The sequence below is a fragment of the Electrophorus electricus genome, chromosome 1 (assembly GCF_013358815.1).
Source record: "Electrophorus electricus isolate fEleEle1 chromosome 1, fEleEle1.pri, whole genome shotgun sequence".
NCBI lineage: Eukaryota > Metazoa > Chordata > Actinopteri > Gymnotiformes > Gymnotidae > Electrophorus > Electrophorus electricus.
The window spans coordinates 7,515,109-7,536,184 of record NC_049535.1 but is presented as its reverse complement, the minus strand read 5'-3'; the positions used below and the strand labels follow the sequence as shown (position 1 = coordinate 7,536,184).

The following is a 21,076-nucleotide window of genomic DNA, read 5'->3' as shown; positions in this document are numbered from 1 at the left end:
TTAGATTAGCTGCTATATAATTTCTTCACCCTGAAGCGTCGATGTTTGCTAGGCTTTTTGTGCGTAGACAATTCATAAAAAGCACACACAAACGTGACAAATGGCCCCCAGATGAGCCTTTCAAAGCCTACAAGACACATTCGTTTATTTATTTAAGTGATTTTGTTTACTTCACGTCTGGTAGACGTATTGAGTCGTTGTAGGTCATACATTTTCGATGACTTTCGAGCAAACAGAAAGGGCAGGGAGAGATATGAGAGGAGAGAGAGAAGTGCGAGGGAGGAATTTCTCCGAGTCACTGCTTTATGTGCAGCACGTATTAACAGCTAACTTAGTGTCAGGATGTAAAAAGAAAAGCGAGTGTTCATTAATCTAAAACATTTCATGGAAATATTCTTGTCTCAAATAAAGCCTGCAAAAATACCGCTCATCTATGGTGCAGAGGTGCCCTCTGCTGGACAAGATATGCAAGCGAGGAATATTACATGCCTACCTGCAAGTTAAGTGTTCTGCGGAATAGATAGTATGAAATCGAAGCAAACTGTCTCAGAAATCAAGCCAACAATTTATTAACGTTAATTATTAATCAAACAAAATTTATCACCACACATAGTTGGCAGTGTGTTTTATTGCCAGATAATATTATTCTGCTCATACAATGGCAAAGAAATCCTGAGGGATGAGTAGACCTACGACAAAACACATTTAAGAGGCAGGGTGGGCTGGAACATTAATTAAAATGTCCAGTCACTCTGTGGCCCGTTTGCTCTTTAACAGTTATCATAACCAAATGTTTGGTTTGTTCAATCGGATTGCTTTTGACTACAGAGGTTATGTACAGACTGTGTAAGTGAGGAGGGAGGATTGCAGAGGAAAAGCACTGAGAAGAGCAATTGATGAAAATAAATAAAACTAAGATGAAGCAGAACAAATGGCAGAAGCTGTTCTCCTCAGAAGACTCAAAAGCCTTCCTAATTCTCAGTTCTTCAAAACTTTTCCAATTGTTCAGATCTCTACAGAATCCTGTTTTGTTTTTGTGTGTGGCTAGCATGTAGTATCCAAGTGATGTGTGAAAAGGAAGAATTGGGGGTACTGCCAAAAAAGCTGAGCATTAATTGCTGCTTTGAAGGACCTGTGATATTTTCAAGGGGAAAATGTTGCAGAGCCTCCTAGTGTCATGTGAAAGAGCAGATGAATGCTACAATCGCAGCCTGTAGTGGTTTTAGGACAGTGCTCACCCAGGAAACAAAATCCTTTGTGTAGTATACAAGGTGTGACATTGTACAGCTGTACTATATTCATCTTTCATAGCAGTCACCATCCACACAGTAATCTGGTAGGCTTTCTGATTGGTACTGCAAGTTCAGTCGTGATGGATGATACACCGGTGTTAATAGACTCTGGTTGTGAGCATTCTGGGTTTCTCAGGGTCTAGTCAGAGCAGGCAGCCAGCTGTATATCCACCTAACATTCATCCAACCCAAAGGATGAAGTGACTGGAATAAGTGTGGTTCATCTTCATACTGGCTTACTGTTTCAATGCCTGAAAATAAACTATTTTCTGACATCAAGTTGTCATACTGACACTGAGCAGAAACAGCACAGCACAAAAATACACAGGTTTCCACTGTTTACTGAGCAAGACCCCCAATGGATCAATAATGAAGCAGATAAAAGCCCATCTAAAAGCAGATTTTATTCACATGACATTTAAAAAACAAAAACAAACAAACAAACAAACAAACAAAAAATCAGGATTCAGTAAAACACACCCACACACAAATGTAGAAGTAGCAGCCAGTCTTGGTGCTGGAAAGAGACAAAAGGAAGCAGACAGAAGGCATAAAAGGTGTGGAAAGCTGCAGGAATTAGTGCAGGTTGGCCTTAATCCTCTCCAGTCTGGCTATGAAGTCGCTGAGGTCTGGGGGAGGGCCAACAGGGGTGACTGGGCTCCGGGGCCGAACATTCTGACCGTCCTGCTCTTCTCGAGCCTCAAGGAGCTGGGAGAGCTGAGACTGGAGCATGTCCATGGAGGAGGGCAGTGCAGGCTTAGAGCTCACAACTGGGAGGCCACACCTGACCTCATTTACTGGCTGCATATGAGACAGAGAAAGGAAACCTTCAAAGTTGTTGCTAGCTCTTGATTAGCTAAGACTACATGTTACCAGCACCATTTTAGTAAATTAAACTACCATTGTACTGGTTAAACTTGAATAACTCAAATTTGTTCGCACCATGCTGATTAGGAGCCATAAGCTTCCAATACTTGGTAGCAAATGTTGGCCTCAGAGCTCCAATACAAAACTAAAGCAAAACAGATCCTGAACACATCTGGGCTGATCCGATAGGCTTGTTGAATATCGGGGGAAATGGCTTAAATGAAGAACGGCATCGCTGTGGAGCTGTATTTCGCTGATCAGCCTTTACATGTTAAAAAGATCCCAAACCATACTGGTCACAGTGTTACTTATAGTATTGCTGCCCATTGCAAACACTAAATCCAACTGGAGCGCTCCTCGACATACAACTATTGACAAAGGCTTTTGCATGTAGGAGGTGCGGTACCTTGGTGTTGATGTCTACAACATGGAGCTCCTTCAGAACCCTTAGCCTCTCCTGGAAGTGTGCGGGGTTAAAGTTCTCAGTGCTGAACGGGACTGCGGCAGACTTGGTGGAACTCTTGACTGGACCTGCAGGTTTCAAATGGACAGTAAAGACGAGCAACCAAGAACATTTACCTGCGGAAACCAGAGTTTAGCCATTCCTGATAGCTTTTGGCTTGTAGGTACTAGACAACGAACTGAAAGAGGAAAGGGAACTTACTTGCAGATGGAAGGGTCTTTGCTTTGCAAACATTCTCTGTATTCTGTGGCAGGAGGATAGTGGATTGGGAAAATAAATATTAGACAAAAAAAAAAAAAAAAAAAAAAAAAAAAAAGGCAGAAAACCCCTGGTCCACAGCCCCCCCCCCCCCCCCCTCAACTCACCATTCTACTATGCCCTTCATGTCTTTACAATAGAAATACTTCGTAGAATAACTAAAACCATTAAGCCATAATACACATACACAGAGGGATTGAACAGATACGTTTGCCCAACAGAAAACAAAGACCAAGTGTAAATATTTGTTGCACGACTTTCTAATAGCAAGAACGTACCACCTGGCTGAGTGGTGGGACGTAGTGCTTCATGGCACGCTTCAGATGGGCTTCTACCGCAGACTCATCCCGGTTTTCAATCAGGCTCAAGTGATCCATAATCTAACAGCATTTCAAAAGAGACTAGAATTACCATTATCCCTCCACCACACCACTAAAAGATGTGAGTCACAGTAATTGACTCACCTTGGGTCCAACTAGCCTGTAGAGGGTGTGGAGCAGGGTTTTCACTGTGCGGTGAATCAGGTCAATGGGTTTTTGCCTGATCACCTCTCTAGGAAAGACCTTCAGGAAGTTGTGAATGTCCAGGAGAACTCTGTCAAGGTAAAGTGCCTCTACCTTCTCCGGAAGGAGCTTGATCATTCGCCAGTGACACTGCAGGAGGTGAAAGTGTTCAGATACAACAACACGCACACCTACCTACCTACCTACCTTCTCTCACACAACCCCTCTCATTACCTTCATAACTAGCTCTTTGAATTCTGAAGAGCAAGTACTTGAGTTGCAGGACTCCTGCAACAGCATCAGTAAGGCACTGAAGAAAAAACAAACCCAAGTTGAATAAGGAGCAAAACCAGGTTGAGCAGTCACTATAACTACCATCCCTTATTTGCAGCATGTTAATTTCCATGGTAATGGACAATGTTGTGCCATATGCCATTTCAAAAGATCATCACTAAAGCCCAGAGAAACTGTTTGGATTTCCAAACAGGAAACCCAGTGCTGGTTACTGTATTGTTGAGGGTCATGTGCACCACCTGAGTGTGCTGGTGGAGTCTGCAGTCTTTAGCAGGGTTGAAAGCAAGATGTGAACGGCGCGGATGAGCTGGGACTCTCCCCCGCACTGCTGCTGCTGGGGGTCCAGGATCAGAGAGAGCAGTGCCTGCACTAGGTCCTTCAGCACACCAGGAGAGGCCTCCTGAGCCAGCTTGCCTGCCAAGACCAGCTACACACACACACACACACACACACACACACACGTGAACCCTGGCAGGCCTCCTAAAGAGGGGTTTGTAAACTTGCTCAATATATTCCAATGCCCCACCAACATGCCAGACTGCTCATGTCTCCCATAAAGGTTCCCCAATATCTCTTGAAAAGCATTGCTCGTCTACATTCCTTTGTGGGCAGAGGAAGTCAGAGGACCTCTGTGCATATCGTCAGAACTCGGAGTGGAGGTTCCTCCACCAAACAGACCCAAAAGATATTGTCCTACTTAGACCACCAATAACTGCAAGTTCTGGAGAAGAGTGAAGAGTCGATGCCGCCACACCTGGTTCAGGGAGCCGATGACTGAGCTGTAGAGCTCGTCGACGTCCCGCTGTGCCTCCAGCCTCTCTGCCGCCATGCGCCTGCTGGCCAGGAGCCGGAGCTGCATGAGCAGGGACACGACCAGCTCGTCCACATGACCCGACATCACCTGCCACTCGCTGTTATGCCGCAAGATCTCTGCTATCTGAGTGCAGAGGGCAAGAGGGCCGCATGAGATGAGAAAAGGACAGCAGCCATTAGGATTTGTTCATGAAGTACATAGAATATGGTGCACTCACATGCACCCTACCTTTGTCAGGGCCTGAATGCTAGTTTTGGCATCAGAGCTGGCAACCTGCGAGATGATGAGATTGATGCTGCAGACAGGTTCCACAAGGCTGGAGACTGAGGGCAACCTACCAAAAAAAAAAAAAAGCAGCCATAAGGCAGAGAAGGAACACAGAACTGCCTCCAGAGCCATATGCTATAGGCTCTATTGTGCAAATATGGACATATAGCCCTGCATTGAAATAAAAGGTTCAGTAGTCACCTGAATTTAAACTCCGGCATATCAAGCCATGGCTCTTCCGAATCCACTACTGCCAGGTTGGGAATGAACAACTCGGGCAGTTCCATGATGAAGTTCTGGTCCAGTTGGAACATGCACGGAACCTCAGAGTTTTGCTTCTGCACAGCAGCATTCTGACTCCGGATTTCACTGGGAAACAGCCCAAAGCCAGTTGGTCAGGTTGGAATCCAAACCCAAAAGGCACATTTCTCTTTGGGTCTGGCTGGTCAGATGGCCCCTGTGCATGTCGTCAGGACTCTGAGTGGAGGCTCCCGCCACTGCAGGATCTCCTCCACCAAACAGGATCTCCTCATCATCCCAGCCATCAAATATCACCATGCAGCGAGTGATTTGTTTTATACACAATGTAACACAAATGACTTGCTGAGGCATCAATGTATTTTGGCATTAAAAGATACTGCATTCACACCTTCCCTTAATTCCATTCCCACCATTCCAAACTTTCCCTCAAGTCTCAATACAAATACAATCTTATAGCCTATCCATCTGCTATGTGCATAGCCAAAATAACTGGCAGGCAAGCCACCCCCCGCCTTGTAGGACAGTTACCAAAATGGTTAATAACCTGGCCATGTTAACATTTTTGCTGTAGATTAACACCCAGACCACCCCCCTTTTTTTGAGAGAGAGCTGCATCAGGATATAAAGACAATTTCTTGGGGGTTCTCACAGAAGCTTAATTTTGTAAAATGCAAGACAGTTAACTGAAAGAAAAAACCACAACACCTCACTGCGAGGTAGAACTCTGGTAAGGTGGGGCTACCTGAGACGCAAGCTAGGTTTGCGCAGCAGACAGGCGTTGGCTGACCCTGATGGCTTCTCCTCTGGAGGCCTGCTGGCAGCTGGGGCAGAGGGTTTCTTCACAGATCGCTTAAGCCTCTCCTCCAGCATACTCATGCTCTTCTCCGACAGCTTCAGGGAGAAGAGAACGCCACAGACTCACCCACCGTGACTTCCATGGTAGCCATGCCAGGTAATACATGGGAAGGGACAGGGAGGAAAGTGGTGAGAAAGCAACACACCTGGCCAATGAGCTTGTAGACCTGCTCTCCACAGATATTGTAGGCGGTCACTAAAGCGTTGAGAGCTGCGTTGCGTACGGCTGTATCCCGGTCAGCAATGTGACCTGCGATCTCTCGCAAGGCATTTGATGCAGTTTGCTGGAAGACCAACATTCCACACATGCCCACGAGACAGCCCAGCTCTTCCAGACACTCTGCAGCAATGGGTTAAAGCGAAGGGGAAAAAATAAGGAGACTGAATGAGAGCAGAGATGTGTCCCCCAAGTGGATTTAGAAGCTTGGCTCCCCCCCCCCCCCCACTTCAACACACATATGCACACTTTTCAAAAACAACCCGAAATTCCAGTCTAGGCCCCCTCCCCAGAGTACTTTGAAAGTCCTTATATTACAAGATTTACAGGCTTTTGCAAGAATTGTGTGGTGGTGCACACAGTCGGTTTACTGGCTAAACATGCAAAATGCCAGTAGGCTTGCTCAACCATCCATCAGCAGGGAATGTGGGGAGAGAGCCCAAGGGTGCTCACCTGCTCTCTGTTTGGAGTTCTTAGACTTGGTGCCATCCATCAAGAAGAGAAAGATTTTGCTTGCAGGGTAGACCTGCCCGAGCAGGCGGCAGATGCCGCGCACATCTTTCCGAACAACATCCTTTGGTTCACCCATCTACACAAAAGCGCAAAACATGGAATGAAGCATAGTCCGGCCACTGTGTAAAAATTAGTGCGCCGAAGTCACAAATAGGACCATTTCAGTTCAGTCAGTTGGCAATTGCCATCCTGGAACAGAGGCTGAGACCATACATACTGTAAAAATGTTTCCATCGCTCAGAAAGCTAAAAGAGGGCAAAACCAAGCACACTACATTTAGCTTACTGAATGGGGAGCTGAGCCAAGGCCTATAGTGCAATCATCTCAGGCTCTGGTCATGCATCACATGCATGCAAGTGTAAATAGCACCTTGGTGGGGACGAACCTTCAGGATAAGGTAGGGGATAAAAGACGTGGCTTCATGCTCGGTGAGGTGGTAGTCCTTGTTAATGAGCATTTGGAAGAGAACTCTGAGGTACTCCAGTGCCTTCATCAGCACACTGGTGTTGGTGTCAAAGAAACGCAATGTGAACCACTTCAGGATTAGGTCCAGACAGCTGACTGTAGCCCCAGTCTCCGCCTCCAGGTGCTAGACAGACATGGATACACAGTTGGATAAATCCAGTATGGGTTGGGTTTCATTCTGAAACTACAGCTGACCAACTGAAGTGTATAGAAGCCATTTTTAGAAAATCCTGTTTAGGATCCTTGATATCGCAACCGTTTGCCCGTGGACATGTCAACTCTCCTACTTGGGGGGGGGGGGGGCTAAAAGACAGGCAGCTGTCAGAGCCCATCTTACCTCGATCAGGGTACCGATAGCTTTAACGTGCCTCTGGAAGTCAGAATGGAAAAGATCCTCCATCAACCATTTAGCCACACAAGGCATCATCTGAGTCTTCAGCTGGTCAACATACTCCTCCCGTGGCGTTATGAAGTTCCACTTCAACACCTGCCAACACACAGGGTCATCACTCTCACTCTGCAGTGGACTTGCAGTACAAGCAGTCATGGCTGCAGGTGGACTGTGGGAGCATGAGAGGGTCGTGCCTTTAGACTCTTCTCCTCTTTGATGCGCTGTTCTTTGCCATTGGGCACGAGAATAAAGATGGGGCCAGATCGATCCTCCTCAGCCTTCCCCAACGGTTTCTTCCCAACAGCCTGTGGGAGAGAGTAGTCAACCAATGTAAAGCCCAAAAGGAGGTCTAAAAAGAGGCAAATTGTGGTAATGGGGAAATCCACTGCTACAAACAGTTGCAGCCTAGGGATAGAGAGGAAACGGACAGGTAGGATCTAACCAAGGTGACGCAAACCCCCTTCCCCAGAAGTGTAGTCTGCTCAATCCAGTGGTACAGAGACCCATCCAACACTACAGGCTGCATTTCCCCACGCTCCACATACGCCTGCGGTACCTGCTTGGCGGGCTTTGCCTTGGTGCGGCTTTTTGATTTACAGCAGAATCTAGCATTTTCCTTCTCCAGTCTGCTATTCAGACTCTAGTTTGCATTGGAGTCTTGAGAAGACTGCTACGTAAGGAAACTCAGTCAGACTCCAAGCCACCATGACAGTCACTAGGAAGCCTCAATGAAAGGCCAAACAATTTAACCAAGCTGTTCAGGTCAGTGCGCTGCTGGCTGGTCAGCATGGCAACTAGGTGACCTAAAACAGCTCTGCAAATATATTACACCCTTCGCATCCTAGTGCAGCACCCTGGACTCACACTACCAGTACCACACAAGTCAATTTTTTTTAAACTATTCGAAAATCAAAAGCCATGTTTTACATTAGGAAATGACTCAAACCGTTTAATTGTTAATTATCTTGCCTGTGTTATTTGAGGGGAGAGCTCACCTTGGCTTTGGGTACAGCTGCTGACTTGACTTTCTTGGCTTCTGCTGGCAACTGTTCTGTTGCTGGGGCAGCTTTGGCTGAAGCTAAACAAAAAAAAAAAAACAAAAAAAAAAAAAAAAAAAGAGATGCAGCCATAAAAATGTATGACATCAAATGTTACTGTACCGGAGCTTCTACGATAAATGCAGCAGGCCCACCAGTTTGGCATTTCTTTAATTTCATTTTTTGGCTGTTCAACACAAGGCATGCACTTTGTTACAGCTTTGTCTAGGAAACCCTGAGGATGTGGATACATGCACTGAAACCCGATTACTGAGCTGAAATCCACCTCTAGAGCACTGAGACATGATTATGGCCTTAACTGGATCCAAGAAATCTGAGTAGGCAGTTTACATGAGCACCTGAATAGTCAGATAAGTGATGAAAACCAAGAATGATCGCATGTAAACCTACTCAAATGTTATATGCAGAAGCCCTAGAAGTATTATTCAGGAATTTGGCAGACACAATGTTATTACATCAAAGCAGTAAAGATACCATGCAGGGAGGTGGTAGGGAAGAAAGCTAGACGATTCAAACCTGGGGGAGACTGGGTGGCTTTCACGCTGCCGCTGGCAGCCGGTGTCGTTTTAGTCGGAGCTGAAGGCTTGGCAGGCACGGAAGCTCGAGCTTTTTCGAGCAAACCAACCACTTGGTCTTTAGATGCTGGCTGCAGAAAGGACAGACATTCTTTTTGTCCACTATGCATAAACAGGAACGTGCAGACAGTCTGTGCTTGTAACAAAAAGGCATGAAGGGTAGCCCAGAGTCACACCTTGAGCTTAGCAGCAGCTTTGTTCATCTTGTCAAAGCCCAGATGCATCATGAATGCGGGCAGGGCGTCCTGGGCCTTTTTCCGCACGTCAACATTGCGGTCCTCCAGGCAGCAATACAGGTGAGGAACACACAGGCTGAGATCAGAGGGAACAGAGCGCAGGCTGGGCAGTTTGCCTGCCAGCCAGGCCAGCAGCTGCACAGAGAAAGGGCAGAGCAGGGAGGGTGGTAGAGGCAACCCAAGGAAAAGCATTATGACACTGGCTGGGGTCATACATGCCTTTTCAATGAGACCTCAGTAATCAGAATTGTCATATCAGATCTCAGCTCTGGATATGCTCCTGTCACCACACATGACATCTGTATGGGAGCTCTGGTCAGAAATGCAATTCCATTTTTCCTCTTCAACATTACTGCTGTAGGGTTTCTTAGATTTTAAAACCACCACCCACACACCTCATGTCTCAGAAATGGGTTCTCCTTCTTTAGTTCCTCAGATAGCTCCTCCCCTTCCAGCCACTCCTTCATTCCAGTTTGCTCCACCCACACATTCAGCGTAGCCAGACCTGCTGCTCGTACAGTATTCTGGTGGAGAAACACATACGGATAAAATAAATCAGGTACGAGGTTGAAACATGGAGATAAGGCACTCATTAAGCACTCCAACAATGCGGCAGGCTGCACCTTGCTGTCTCCCAGTACGTTGAGGATGGGGAAGCCCAGGCCTCTGATGTGCTGCCTCAGAGCTGGGCCCATCGCTACGGCCATCTGCTGCAGGATAGACAACGTCCGCTGGACCTGAAAGACAAGCACCCGCCCCCAAACGCTTACTTTTTGTGCCAAGAGAAAGGAGGGAAAGACTGAGGTCAGCCAAACTCTGGTTTTACCAGTATTTTATTGGAGTCAGTGAGTCGAGCCTTGAGGGCCAGGGGTAGCTCTCCAATGCTGGCTGTGATGAATTTTGCATCGGAAAGGACCGCAGCCACCTCGTCAAGGCCTTCCTTCCTGAGCTTCCAATTCTTATCGCCAATTTTGGACACCATCTCAGAGGTGATCTTGTCACTGTGAACAATCAATCAATCAATGTGAGACAATGTGGCATTCTGGCACACTTCCCAATTAAAATTTGAACTCACAACTAAACCCAAGAGAGGGGGACAAAGCCATGTTAACAGCTGGGTTTTCCCTGCACAAAGAATGACAAGGTGATCTTTATGGACAAGCACTGCATGCTTTTGAGTTGAGAGAGAGAGAGGTGTAAAGTACAGTTTGACAAAGGTCCGGCATCAACTGTGTATCTAGGAGGAGACGACAATTTATGTAATTACATATACACAGCATAGCTGACATTTCCTGAACATTTTTAATAAAAAAAAAAAAACAGATGAGACAGATGAGGCCATAAAACTTCCTGAACCTGAAATAGGAGAAGATTGAAAATCAAGCACAAATGAACTGAACATCGAGGAGTGAGGCTTCGTACCTGATGTCAGTTCGAGGCAGGAGGTCCACCACATCTGTTCCCAACTCTTCCTCCTGTTCATCAGCCTCCTCCCCAGTGCTTGCTTTAGAGGATCCTCTGATAGGAGCAGGAGGAGTCTGGCCCTTCACCTGGCAAACAGCAAAGTGAAAACTCCATTTCAAGAAGCAAAAAAGTTTTAAAAAATAAATAAACAAACCAACCCACACACCACTTCTGCAGTGACGCAGGCTCATGCCAATCCCAAGCAGAAGACAACACAGCATTCAGTTTTTAAACCCTCTCCAGTCATAGCAGTGACTGGTGTTACTGCCCCTTTTTCACCCAGATAAGCACATGTGGAGCCAAAAGCCAGCAATTCATCAAAAACAACTATAGCAGACCTTCTCAAACTCAGCGTCTATTTGGGAAAGCAGGGACGTCCTCTCATCCTCAAAGAATATGCGGAGAGGGGCCCCCATGTACATGTACATCACGCCGAGGAGGGAGACAGCAGCCGATCTCACAGCCTACATGGGACAGAGAAACAACTTCAGCTCCCGCCTCGGCCAAAACAAAAAAGTGATCCACCTTGCATTTCAAATCAAGCAATCTGATCTCAAGAACGACCCCTCGGTTTACGAAGAGAAAGAGCGCACCACAGGGGCAAATGTGAGCACTCACAGGATTGGTGGCAGCCAGGGCCGTCTTCACGTTATTAATAAAAGCCTTCACATTTATTCTGCAAGACAGAATGCCATATTTTCCACATTCTCTTCCAGTTCAAATGTAGGTTTAGGTCAGAAAAAAAGCAGGTCTATTATATTCCTCATTCAAATTTACTGGACTACGTTTTACCCCGCAAAGCCAAACTCCTTTATGGCACTGGAGAGCCAGCAAAGAGCTTCAGCCTGGTTTTTTGGGTTCTTCTGGCCAAAGGCTATAAAAACAACCTGTAAACAAGAAAATCCATAATATAGTTAAGAAAACATTAAGATACCATTCATTGTCAAAAAACAAATAAACAAAAAAAAAAAAACCACAACTCAAACTCCTCAAAATTGGCTTAATTAGAAAAACTTAAGGATTAAACATGGACGTTGACCTGTTCTGCAGTCCATGGCAGTTTGCAAGCTTCAGCCACAGCACTCAGGGCTTCCTTAGCCCTCCCGCTACACTTAATGTCACCAGTCCTGTCCACCACTGCCTCCAGCACAGCAAGGGCAGACGTTCTGGAGAACGAGCCCCTCTGGGCCACCGTAGCCACCACCTGCAGCTTCAACTGCATCACCTTTTGTTAAATTAAAAAGAGCACAGGGGGAAAAAACAAAAAACAAACCCTCAAAAAAAAAAAAAAACAACAACAACCCACAAGGCTTGAACGGGAGCAGGCCACGTTTCAGATCTCAGCCGTCCCACCCAACAGTTCCTGGCAAAAGTAGAATCCACTTATTGCATCACTTTATAACTCTGTTTGCTACATTAAAGCACAGCTTCTCTTTGGACTAAAAACGGAATCTGAGGGATGAGCGAGTCGTTCCAAATGCATCAACAAAAGGAGGATGGTGGCATACCTGGAAGTTGGTCTCCTTCCAGCCAGGTTTCTTAGCCAGCAGACGGACGAGAGCCTGGCAGGGCATCTCTCTGCTGTCCATCTGCTCGACGGCCTGCACAAACAGAAGCCAGCATTAACCTATACAAACCCTTAAGCTTGATAACATCTCAAGGTTGAACCCTTCCCTCCCCACCACATACCCAGCACTACAAACTGGAGCCAAAGGCAGGTAATCAGAAATCCCCTTTTCCGAGTGATTTACCTTATGGAAGTCCTCCATCGCAGCCAACCTTTCTTTCCAGTTAGCGCTGTCCAGTGTCTGCATGCAAGAGGCTGGCAGGACCATGGCTGCCTGCTCCTCACACACTTCAAGCTGATGGGAAGCAACCAGTTAAAAAACTACCACAATAAGCAGACAGACACTCAAGCAAACTGGGGATAGTGTCCAACAACTAAAAGAAAAAAGGATGGAGGGATGAAAGCATAGAAACAGTGAACAGCTGAGCCCAAGGACCAGACTGCATTTAATCACGACTACGCTCATCTGCCCAATCTGTTTACCAAGTTTGATGGCTGTGGGTTCAAAATTAAGAGAGTGGATTCCTATAGGACGATGGACTGATGAATCAATGGATACGTGTATAGACTAGTGCCATCAGCCGGAAGCGTAGATGGGTGATCAGGACAAGTTCAATCAGTGTAGCAGACTGTGGTTCAAACGTTAAAGCAGCACCAAGATCGCAAGGGGAGGTTGGAGGGATGGAAAAAAAATAAAAAAAATAAGGGAAACGAATGTGGTTATATTAGCACCCTTACTGTGCATATTCAGATTTATGTCTGTAGCATGCAAGACAGTTAAAAGGCACTGAAAATTGACCGAACAGGACAAGAAAGGTTAAGTCTGAAAAGGGGACGAGCAATTTCAATCATTTATCAGAACCTCCACAGCAGGACAATGGTTTGAGCTTGAAATGTGTCAAAATGGCAGCAGTTTGACCAATTGCCCCATGAATGTATATGGGGGAAAATGGTTAGATGAAGGGAAGAAAGAGGGATGGCAATGGAGTTCTAAAGCACAAGCAACTCTTTCAGGTGATGGGCCAATCTGTACAGGAAGAAGCATTCTAATTTTTGCATGGGATTGACAAAGTTAACTTGCCGTTTGTTGAAGCCATCTCAAATTAGACCACAGCAGCGATGACTCACCGAGAGCTCAGGCTCTACAGTCTCCTTGTTCTTCGCATTCTTTGTGGTGGCAGCAGCTCCTTTGGATGCAGGGGCTTTCCCCTTTTTGGGGGCTGATTGCTAAGGTCACATAAGCAGACAGACAGTCACTGTCGAGCTGGTTCAGGTTCCCCCAAATACAACACCTACCCAAAAGCAAATTTACAGGTAAAAAGTAAAAATAGCAAGTTACCAAGATGGACAATTCACCTTAGCAGCAGCAGAAGCTGTGGGGGTCTTCCTGGAGGGTGCTGAAGGCCTGGCAGAGGCCTCGGCTGTTGGTTCAGCATTAGAGACCGGTTTCTTCTTCATCTGCCCTGAAGTCTTCCTCCCTCCGGCCAGCTCAACCTTCTCTGAGCACTCCTTAATCTAATCACAAGCAAACCTCAAGAGAAAGAACTACCTAGTCTAACCAGAATAATATGAGCAGCTCCAAGTGGCAGAACTAAGGATGTGACCTTACTTTGTCAATTTTCAGTTTATCAACATCAGCCAAGAAAGGATTAACAGCTCTCTCGCCCACCACCTTCATAGCTGTGCCCAAGGCCTCAAAGGCTGCATCTCGGACTTCAGGAGCCGAGTCGCTCACTTGCTGTGCACGTGAGAGGACAAAAGGACACGTTCATTAATAATTGGTTGCATCATCAGTTCAAGATCATTCTTTTATTGCCCACACCCAAAAGTTATTCAGTCCCACGATTCAGTCCTTCACTCCCAAATAAATGCATACCAGGAAACCTGAATCACTCCCACCAGATGTAACTGAAGGTGTACCTTTAGCAATGCCACACACAATGGCTTAAGGAGGCTTTTAGGCAGAGTTGTGGTGGTGCAGTGGCAGAAACTTCTGGACAAGAACAGGGAGGCCTGCTGCTTGACTGATGGGTTCTTGTTGTCCATGACGGCCAAGACATCCTCACTTATGTTTTGTAACGTAGTCTGAGGAATTAACAGTTTCAAGATGCAGGATTTAAACGCTACACGTCACCTTAACATTGTGATTTGACTGTAAAGGTTTCTGCTAAACACATCTGCACCATATCTCAGACCCTTACGGAGAGGAACACAGCATCTACGGCCTCCTGGAGTGCTTGCACCACCTGAGCTTTCCTCTCCTTGAATTTCTCCAACATAGTTGGCACCAACTGCAAACAAACCATTTAATGAAATGCACACAAAATGGCATGAACTTCATTTTGATAATGTCACAGGACCTACATGACCAGCATACACGCCAAACTTCTTCCTCAGGCCAGCGGCAAGTCCAGCCACGCATTTGGCAGCAATAGTCACCAGCATGACATTCGTGTCTTTCCCGATAACCTGCAAACACACAAAAGGTTGATTACGAAAAAGTAAAGTAGAGATGTAATCTACACGCTGAAGAGCCAGAGGTCTGTACCTTGTTAAGCGCTTTGACTACATCCCCATACTCTCCAGCCTGCAATTTGGGGTTTGTCGTCAAAGTCTCCAGAGCCTCCAAGGCCTCTTTCCTTTCCTGCCACTTCTTTGCCTCCTATACACATGCATGCAGTTTATAGAAACTCAGCCAGGTACAAGAGATTAGAATGATTAGCTATGCTTTTTTTTTTTTTTTTTTAAATGCTCTTAAAATCAGTAAAGCCTGTTTTGGTAAGAGATCAACTTGAGAGGAGGCCAATACAGCATGATGATATTTTCCTTACAATCTTCTCATAGAAGTCTTTAGGCATCTTTGAGAGGATCTCCACAGCTTCTAGAAGCTCGTAAGCATCCACGGTAGGTGCTGCGTCCTCCAAGTCAGCAGCTGAAAAAACATTCAACATATAAATAACACTAAACGGTAGCATACTGCGCCAACAGCAAAGGCTGGTCCCTCAAACAGGAGGACAATAAGCTTATTCTCTTAAACAGAGACCTGAAGACATGAGTAGATGAGAGAAATTGCACCAGCGAACAGATTTATAGACAAAAGCAGAGCACCATCTCCATCTGCAGTGTCTCCGTCAGGCTGCTGCTGCTGCTGCTGCTCCTCGTACTTGGCCCGAAGGTCCTGCTGAGAGCGCAGGAAGCGGCTCTGCCTGGGCGCCGACGATGGAAGCTTTGCCCACTCCTCCTCCAGGTCCTTCAGCTGGTGCGGACAAACCCCGCATGAGAAGTCAGTCATGCAGGATCAATGCTTAAGACAAATGTCAACAACCAATACTGGTGTATACTAGGACTATCAAACAGGACTGGCATTATGACAGATTGGAGAAGCAGCATTAGTGAGACCTGCTATCCCATATTCATTTTCTCTGGCTTATGTATGAGGGTTCAAGTCACATGGAGCCCCTCCGTTTCCCCACCCGCATGCCAAAATCCAAAGGCAGCTGTAACAGGACTGAGCAAAAGTAGCTGAAAGCATTCATTTTAATTTAGTTATTAAAAGGGGCTTAACCTTTTGCAGTCTTGCTAGAGCAAACATGGCTATGGAAAATGTATAGAATAGAAAACACGAATGAGGAACACTGGTCTACCAGAACGGCATTGATGTTCTGAAGGGGAGGACGCAAGGCATCTCTGATCCATCTGTAGACTTCTACAGCGAGCCGTTTGGCCTCATCTCGCACGGCCTTCTCTCGCAACTCAAAAAGCTTCGGCAACACCTTCACAACAGGTTTCAGCGTGATGACCTTCGGTCCAAATTCACTGACAACACAAAGGGACGGAGCACACAAAAGCAAGAGGAGGATTATTTTGTAGGTTTATGCAAGCTAAGCCACATGTACAAGTTCAAGTCTGGTCACGGTGTAAAAGGTCTGGGAATCATGCTCACCTCACTGCCCTCCGCAAGACTTCAACACAGGCAAGGGCGATTTTGGGGTTCTTGTTGTCCAGACCTTTAAGGAGCTCTTCCTGCACCACCTCGCCCTTCTCTATCTCTATGTACATGAGGCAGATGTCAGAGCCCAGCTCTTTAGCTCTGGCCTTCGGCTGGTTAAAGACTTTACACACCACTCCAGACACCACCTCTCCCACGGTCCTGACAATTGAAACACCATACAAAGACCAGAGCACAGTCAAATATTGGCCATGGCCATTCATCCTCTCATGATTCCCAGGGAGGAAAAACAGCGCATCAATTCAAGCATTGCGAGATGGATCAGTTAGGCAGCCTTTAAATCAAGATAGCCCAAGATTAGTGGTCAAAGCAGACACATTCATGTTACCGAGATGCCACATGCGCCTTTTCAACGTATGCTAGAGCTGCCTCCAGTCCTTTGAGCTGTGCTACTGCATTGGAGTCAGCCACAAATGTCTTGATCAGGCCTTGGTACTTCCCCCACTCAGGGCTTTTTTCATCAGTGACTCTCTGAAACTGTTGCAAGGCCTCTGTATAGCCGCTTAATCGTGCTTTCCAAACCTGTAAAAGAATACAATTGCTCACCCACCAACATACCATAAATAACTGCACACCAAAACAAGACAACACGCATAGCAAGTGTACTGACCTTATGCTCACATTTCTGGTCTGTGGGTAGTGTCATCCATTCACTATCATCCCCCATAATGATGGGCGTTTGTAATGTCACTTCAAAGGCTTCGCTAAAGGTGGCAGAACACACGAGATTATTCCGTTATCAGCAATTCAGATAGCTACAACACAGCTTTTTGGCGATTATTCAGCACAGTTGTTAATTTTAAGTAATGGAGTCCGGTGCCTATAAGCAAAAATAAATTCATCGTCATGCATGTCTGTGCAGGTTACGAACTAGACAGCTAGCGCACTAAACTTATTAAACACACTTACACAAACGTTACAATATATCAAATGGGCGAGTTTAGCTAAACGAGCCAGGTTATTTTTTAGCTAGTTAGCGTTTCTGCAAATCACTACTGCCTGGAACCATGTCCAACTGTCAGCTAACGTTAAAGGTAGGTGGCAATTTGGTCCGTAAAACGAGCTACGGGAACATGAACCAAGTTAACTGGCCAAGACAAGTTAGTCGTGGCATGCTAGAAACAAACGTGAGCTAACTTGACCTCAAATTAGTTCATATTTTGTTAACTTGCTAGCACGTTAGCCAGGCAGCCAAATCTGCAAGCGCACAACAGTTGAACAACTAGCTAGTTAACCTAGCTACGTTAGCTCGTTAAGTTTGCCAATCGACTCAGGTTAGCTAGAGCAACGTAACATAATGCTAGCTAGCAAGTAGCTATTTAACCAGTCAGCTATGTTAGCTTTAGCTATCCTAAGATAGCTAGGCTAGCCCGCTAACATTATGGTTTTAGCTATCGTTACTGTTTATTTATACAATCTTAAAGCAGTTTTCCTAAACATGACGTGATCATTTACCTGAAACAGAAAACAGGCAGTCTAACGCATATACTGCGAGGGACAGAACAGTTAAATTTGAACTCAATAGTTACAGAAAAGCGTAAATGCCTATCAGCTGCTTAACACCACGTTTAAATTGTGTCCACACAGTAAATGCGCTCCTGATTGGGTAGATGTGAGCGTCAACAGTAAACTGATAGGTCAGTTCAAAAGAGACGCTTTTGAGGAAGCAAAACTTCCCCACCCACTTTTAAAAACGAATCATTTTCATAATAGTAATTGTACAATAACCACAATGTAGAGGCATTACACGAAATAAAGTGGAAGTTTAGGATTTTAGACCAGTGATCAGTAGGAACAGATTTTGGAACAGATTTTTTCCCCCAAATTCTTTATTCCGTATTTCACATTTATACATTAAAATACCATTAAAACAACAAAATCCAAACACACGACTTACTAAAACACTAAAACACTAAACAACTAAAACACAAAAACACTTCTCCCTGCTTGGCTAAAACTAACTCCACAAATCATACAAAATTAGCAGGTTTTAAAATATGAGAACCACTAAACATTAAAAACAATGAAATTTACTAACCCCCCCCCCCCCCCCAATTCATCCCCCAATTCATCCCCCAGGCTCATGAGACCACGCAGTCCGATATCCTCCTCTTCAGTGGAGCTCTCCGTCCAGTGTGCCGATACACACAACGCTGTCCATTGTATCTTGCCTGGGGGTAGAAGATCTTGCTTGGTGCATCTTGCCTGGGGGGGCGGGGGGCCACTGGGTCCTGTTGTCCCCGACTCCTGATCCTCCCCAGCCACCCGATCTCGTCGTTCCTCTCCTCCCTCTGGCCTCGGACCTTCCGGAGCTCCCTTGGTGGAGGCTGCGGGTTCTCCCCTCCCGCTCCCAGCCAGGGCGGCCGCATAGGTCCTCACTTGGCTGGGGCAGTAGTGGGCCAGGTGATCTTCTCCCTTGCACAGCTTGTACCTCTGGGGGACCCTGCAGTCCCGGGCCATGTGTCCGGGCTCAAGGCAATTCAAACATTTCAGCTCCGGGCAGTCCTCTGTTCAATGTCTGTGGCCCGGGCAACTCCGGCAGAAGGCTGGCTGGTCCCTGTAAACCAAGTATCCCCAGTTAGAGCAAAGGACGAAGAGGGCCAGGGGGTGCACCAACCCCCCTTCGCCGTCCTCCATAAGAGTCACCATAAACTGGCGGCGCCCATTCCAAATTCCCAGCTCATCCCGGACCATCTTCTCCCCCGGGTGCACCTCTCCGTACTACTGGAGAAACCTGCGGATGAGATCCGTGGGCACGTAGTGATTGAACATATGGGTGGTTACCAGTCTCCTGTTCCCAACCCACAGAGGTTCCACTACGTAATATTTGCCCACAGGGTGGCGATGTAATTCAACCCTCCGCTCCAACATCCGCCGATACACCCCTGTGTAGGAGAGCATCAAGGAACCTCAAGGGCCCGTTGCGCTGGGCACAAATGAGGTCCCCCGGCATATACCCCAGAGCCCCAAAGAGGACTTCCCGGATAAAGGTGACCCTCTCAGTAAAGGGGGTACCGTCATCCGGGTTCCCCCAGTGGAACCTGGGCGTATTGAGCAGGCCGCCGCCTGCTCCCGAACCAGGCCCCGCTGAGGTAGTCCCCCAGAGCTCCGAGGCCTCTGCCAAGGCCCCACCGATCAGCTCCGGGCCGCTAGGTCCGCCAGACGCCATCGGCCGCCCTCCTCCTCCTCCAACTACCGGGTCCAGAGCAGAGATCCTCCGCAGGTCCTCTAGCTGTTGTTGTCAGTAGGATCTTCCAGGTGCACCATGGGATTTCTCTCCAGGTCCAGGTGAGCTGGGCCTAAAAACACAAGAGATAAGAACAATTAAAACCATGCAATAAAACCCGCAATAAATAATCAAGCTGTAATTAAAAAAAAATACTACACTTGATCTTAGCCAAAAGATCAAGAAGTGATAGGCTTGTTGGTCTAGAGGTATGATTCTTGCTTTGGGTGCAAAACCTCACCATCACCTCAAAGCTCTGACTGATGTGAGAGCATATAGAGTTTGGAACAGATACACCAAGTTGCACCTATGCTTTGTAATATAGGATTGTCGCTTAGAGAGTCAATTTTCATACACATCGATTCATAAATTATACATCAGCATCACAATGGCAAGAATAACATAACAGTGAATAAAAAATCAGTTTCAAAAGAATCAATCGTATAAGCTCAAAATCAGAAAATTACAGGCAAGTGTTGATTGCAATTGTGAAGTTTAGTTTATTAGTCATATTTATGTTAACATGGGGTCAGCAGTACAGTGAAATATTGGACAAGAAAGCAGATCAAGACACCAATAAAAAGTCTAGTCATGCGGAAAAATAATATATAAAGTGCTAGGTTAGTGGTTAAGGTACACTCAACTTGTAATTGAAAGGTTGCCAGTTGAAACCCCACCACCCCAAAGTTTCTTGGCCATGGTGTCCAGGTGTAGTGTCCATAAATGGTTCCTGGTGATGTACAGACTGAGGAGCTTAAAGCTGCTGACACTTGGCCATAGGAGGATGCCTATCTCCTCGCAGTAGGCCATCTCATTATTGCCCATGATGAGCGCCACGTGGTTGTATCATCAGCAAACTTAATGAAGATATTAGAGCTGTGTTTGACCTGCTTGCCAGGAAGCTGAATATCCTGATCTTCAGCTCATGATCAGCGATCTCAGAGACAGGTTTTGAGGGAAGGAGAGCATTCATATGTATTTACTCCCAACATCTAGGTAGGTAAGTGCAGTGTGTGTCATCCATGGACTGTTTGGACTGTATGCAAACGAAAAAGGATTGTACATCAACGTCATCGTTGCCCTAGTTAAGGAGACCTGCACTTTTGAATGAATTTTAAAAATAGAACTGCTTTTTGGAGCTTATGCTCGAGCTTCTGGTTTTACTTAACTTTGATCTGTCCTGTGCCAAATTTCCCTCAATCATAATGAAGGACAAACTGTTACTTAATGCAGCAAGGAACAATAAAGTACTCCAAGGAAATACTTTTTCTTACTTGTAGACAGCCTGCTTAATGTGTAATGATTCCAATGTTGCAATGGTGTTGTTTCTGTTTGTGGACTGCATACAATGTTATGGTTTTTTATTTTAGATTTATTTTCTTTGTGCATCTCCTCTGTGAAGACTCTTCTCTGTCCTGCACCTAGGTGGTGGAATGAATTTCCCCTGGCTCTCCTGAGATACCGGCTACTTTAATAATAAT

General features: G+C 46.1%; 1 protein-coding gene and 1 non-coding gene across 4 annotated transcripts; both read right to left on the bottom strand.

The window, feature by feature from the left end:
• Positions 1-1,827: 1,827 nt before the first annotated feature.
• On the bottom strand, positions 1,828-17,935 carry LOC113568418 (cytoskeleton-associated protein 5-A-like). 3 transcript variants are annotated; one of them, XM_035531147.1, is made up of 43 exons: positions 17,825-17,935; positions 16,980-17,073; positions 16,698-16,891; positions 16,304-16,510; positions 16,005-16,176; positions 15,469-15,616; positions 15,192-15,292; positions 14,909-15,022; positions 14,725-14,829; positions 14,562-14,651; positions 14,281-14,445; positions 13,970-14,098; positions 13,717-13,875; positions 13,489-13,587; positions 12,545-12,655; positions 12,302-12,394; positions 11,833-12,018; positions 11,586-11,680; positions 11,412-11,469; positions 11,132-11,257; positions 10,752-10,879; positions 10,156-10,330; positions 9,953-10,066; positions 9,725-9,853; positions 9,270-9,464; positions 9,035-9,164; positions 8,456-8,538; positions 7,655-7,765; positions 7,407-7,556; positions 6,990-7,193; positions 6,545-6,680; positions 6,021-6,214; positions 5,762-5,910; positions 4,960-5,127; positions 4,720-4,825; positions 4,432-4,614; positions 3,917-4,104; positions 3,618-3,693; positions 3,345-3,533; positions 3,159-3,260; positions 2,824-2,866; positions 2,566-2,690; positions 1,828-2,093 (listed from the first exon to the last, which is right to left on the bottom strand). In XM_035531147.1, the coding sequence occupies exons 2-43, from the start codon at positions 17,034-17,036 to the stop codon at positions 1,869-1,871; spliced, it is 5,712 nt and encodes a 1,903-aa protein (XP_035387040.1). In that variant the 5' UTR covers positions 17,037-17,073; positions 17,825-17,935; the 3' UTR covers positions 1,828-1,868. The 3 variants fall into 3 exon arrangements, with proteins under 3 accessions (XP_035387040.1, XP_035387043.1, XP_035387047.1); XM_035531150.1 differs by having other exon boundaries at positions 3,162-3,260; XM_035531154.1 differs by lacking the exons at positions 16,005-16,176; positions 16,304-16,510; positions 16,698-16,891; positions 16,980-17,073; positions 17,825-17,935 and having other exon boundaries at positions 15,404-15,489.
• On the bottom strand, positions 5,199-5,298 carry LOC118242495. The gene has a single exon (XR_004776873.1). It is a non-coding gene; the product is annotated as a small nucleolar RNA SNORD67 (small nucleolar RNA).
• Positions 17,936-21,076: the final 3,141 nt, after the last annotated feature.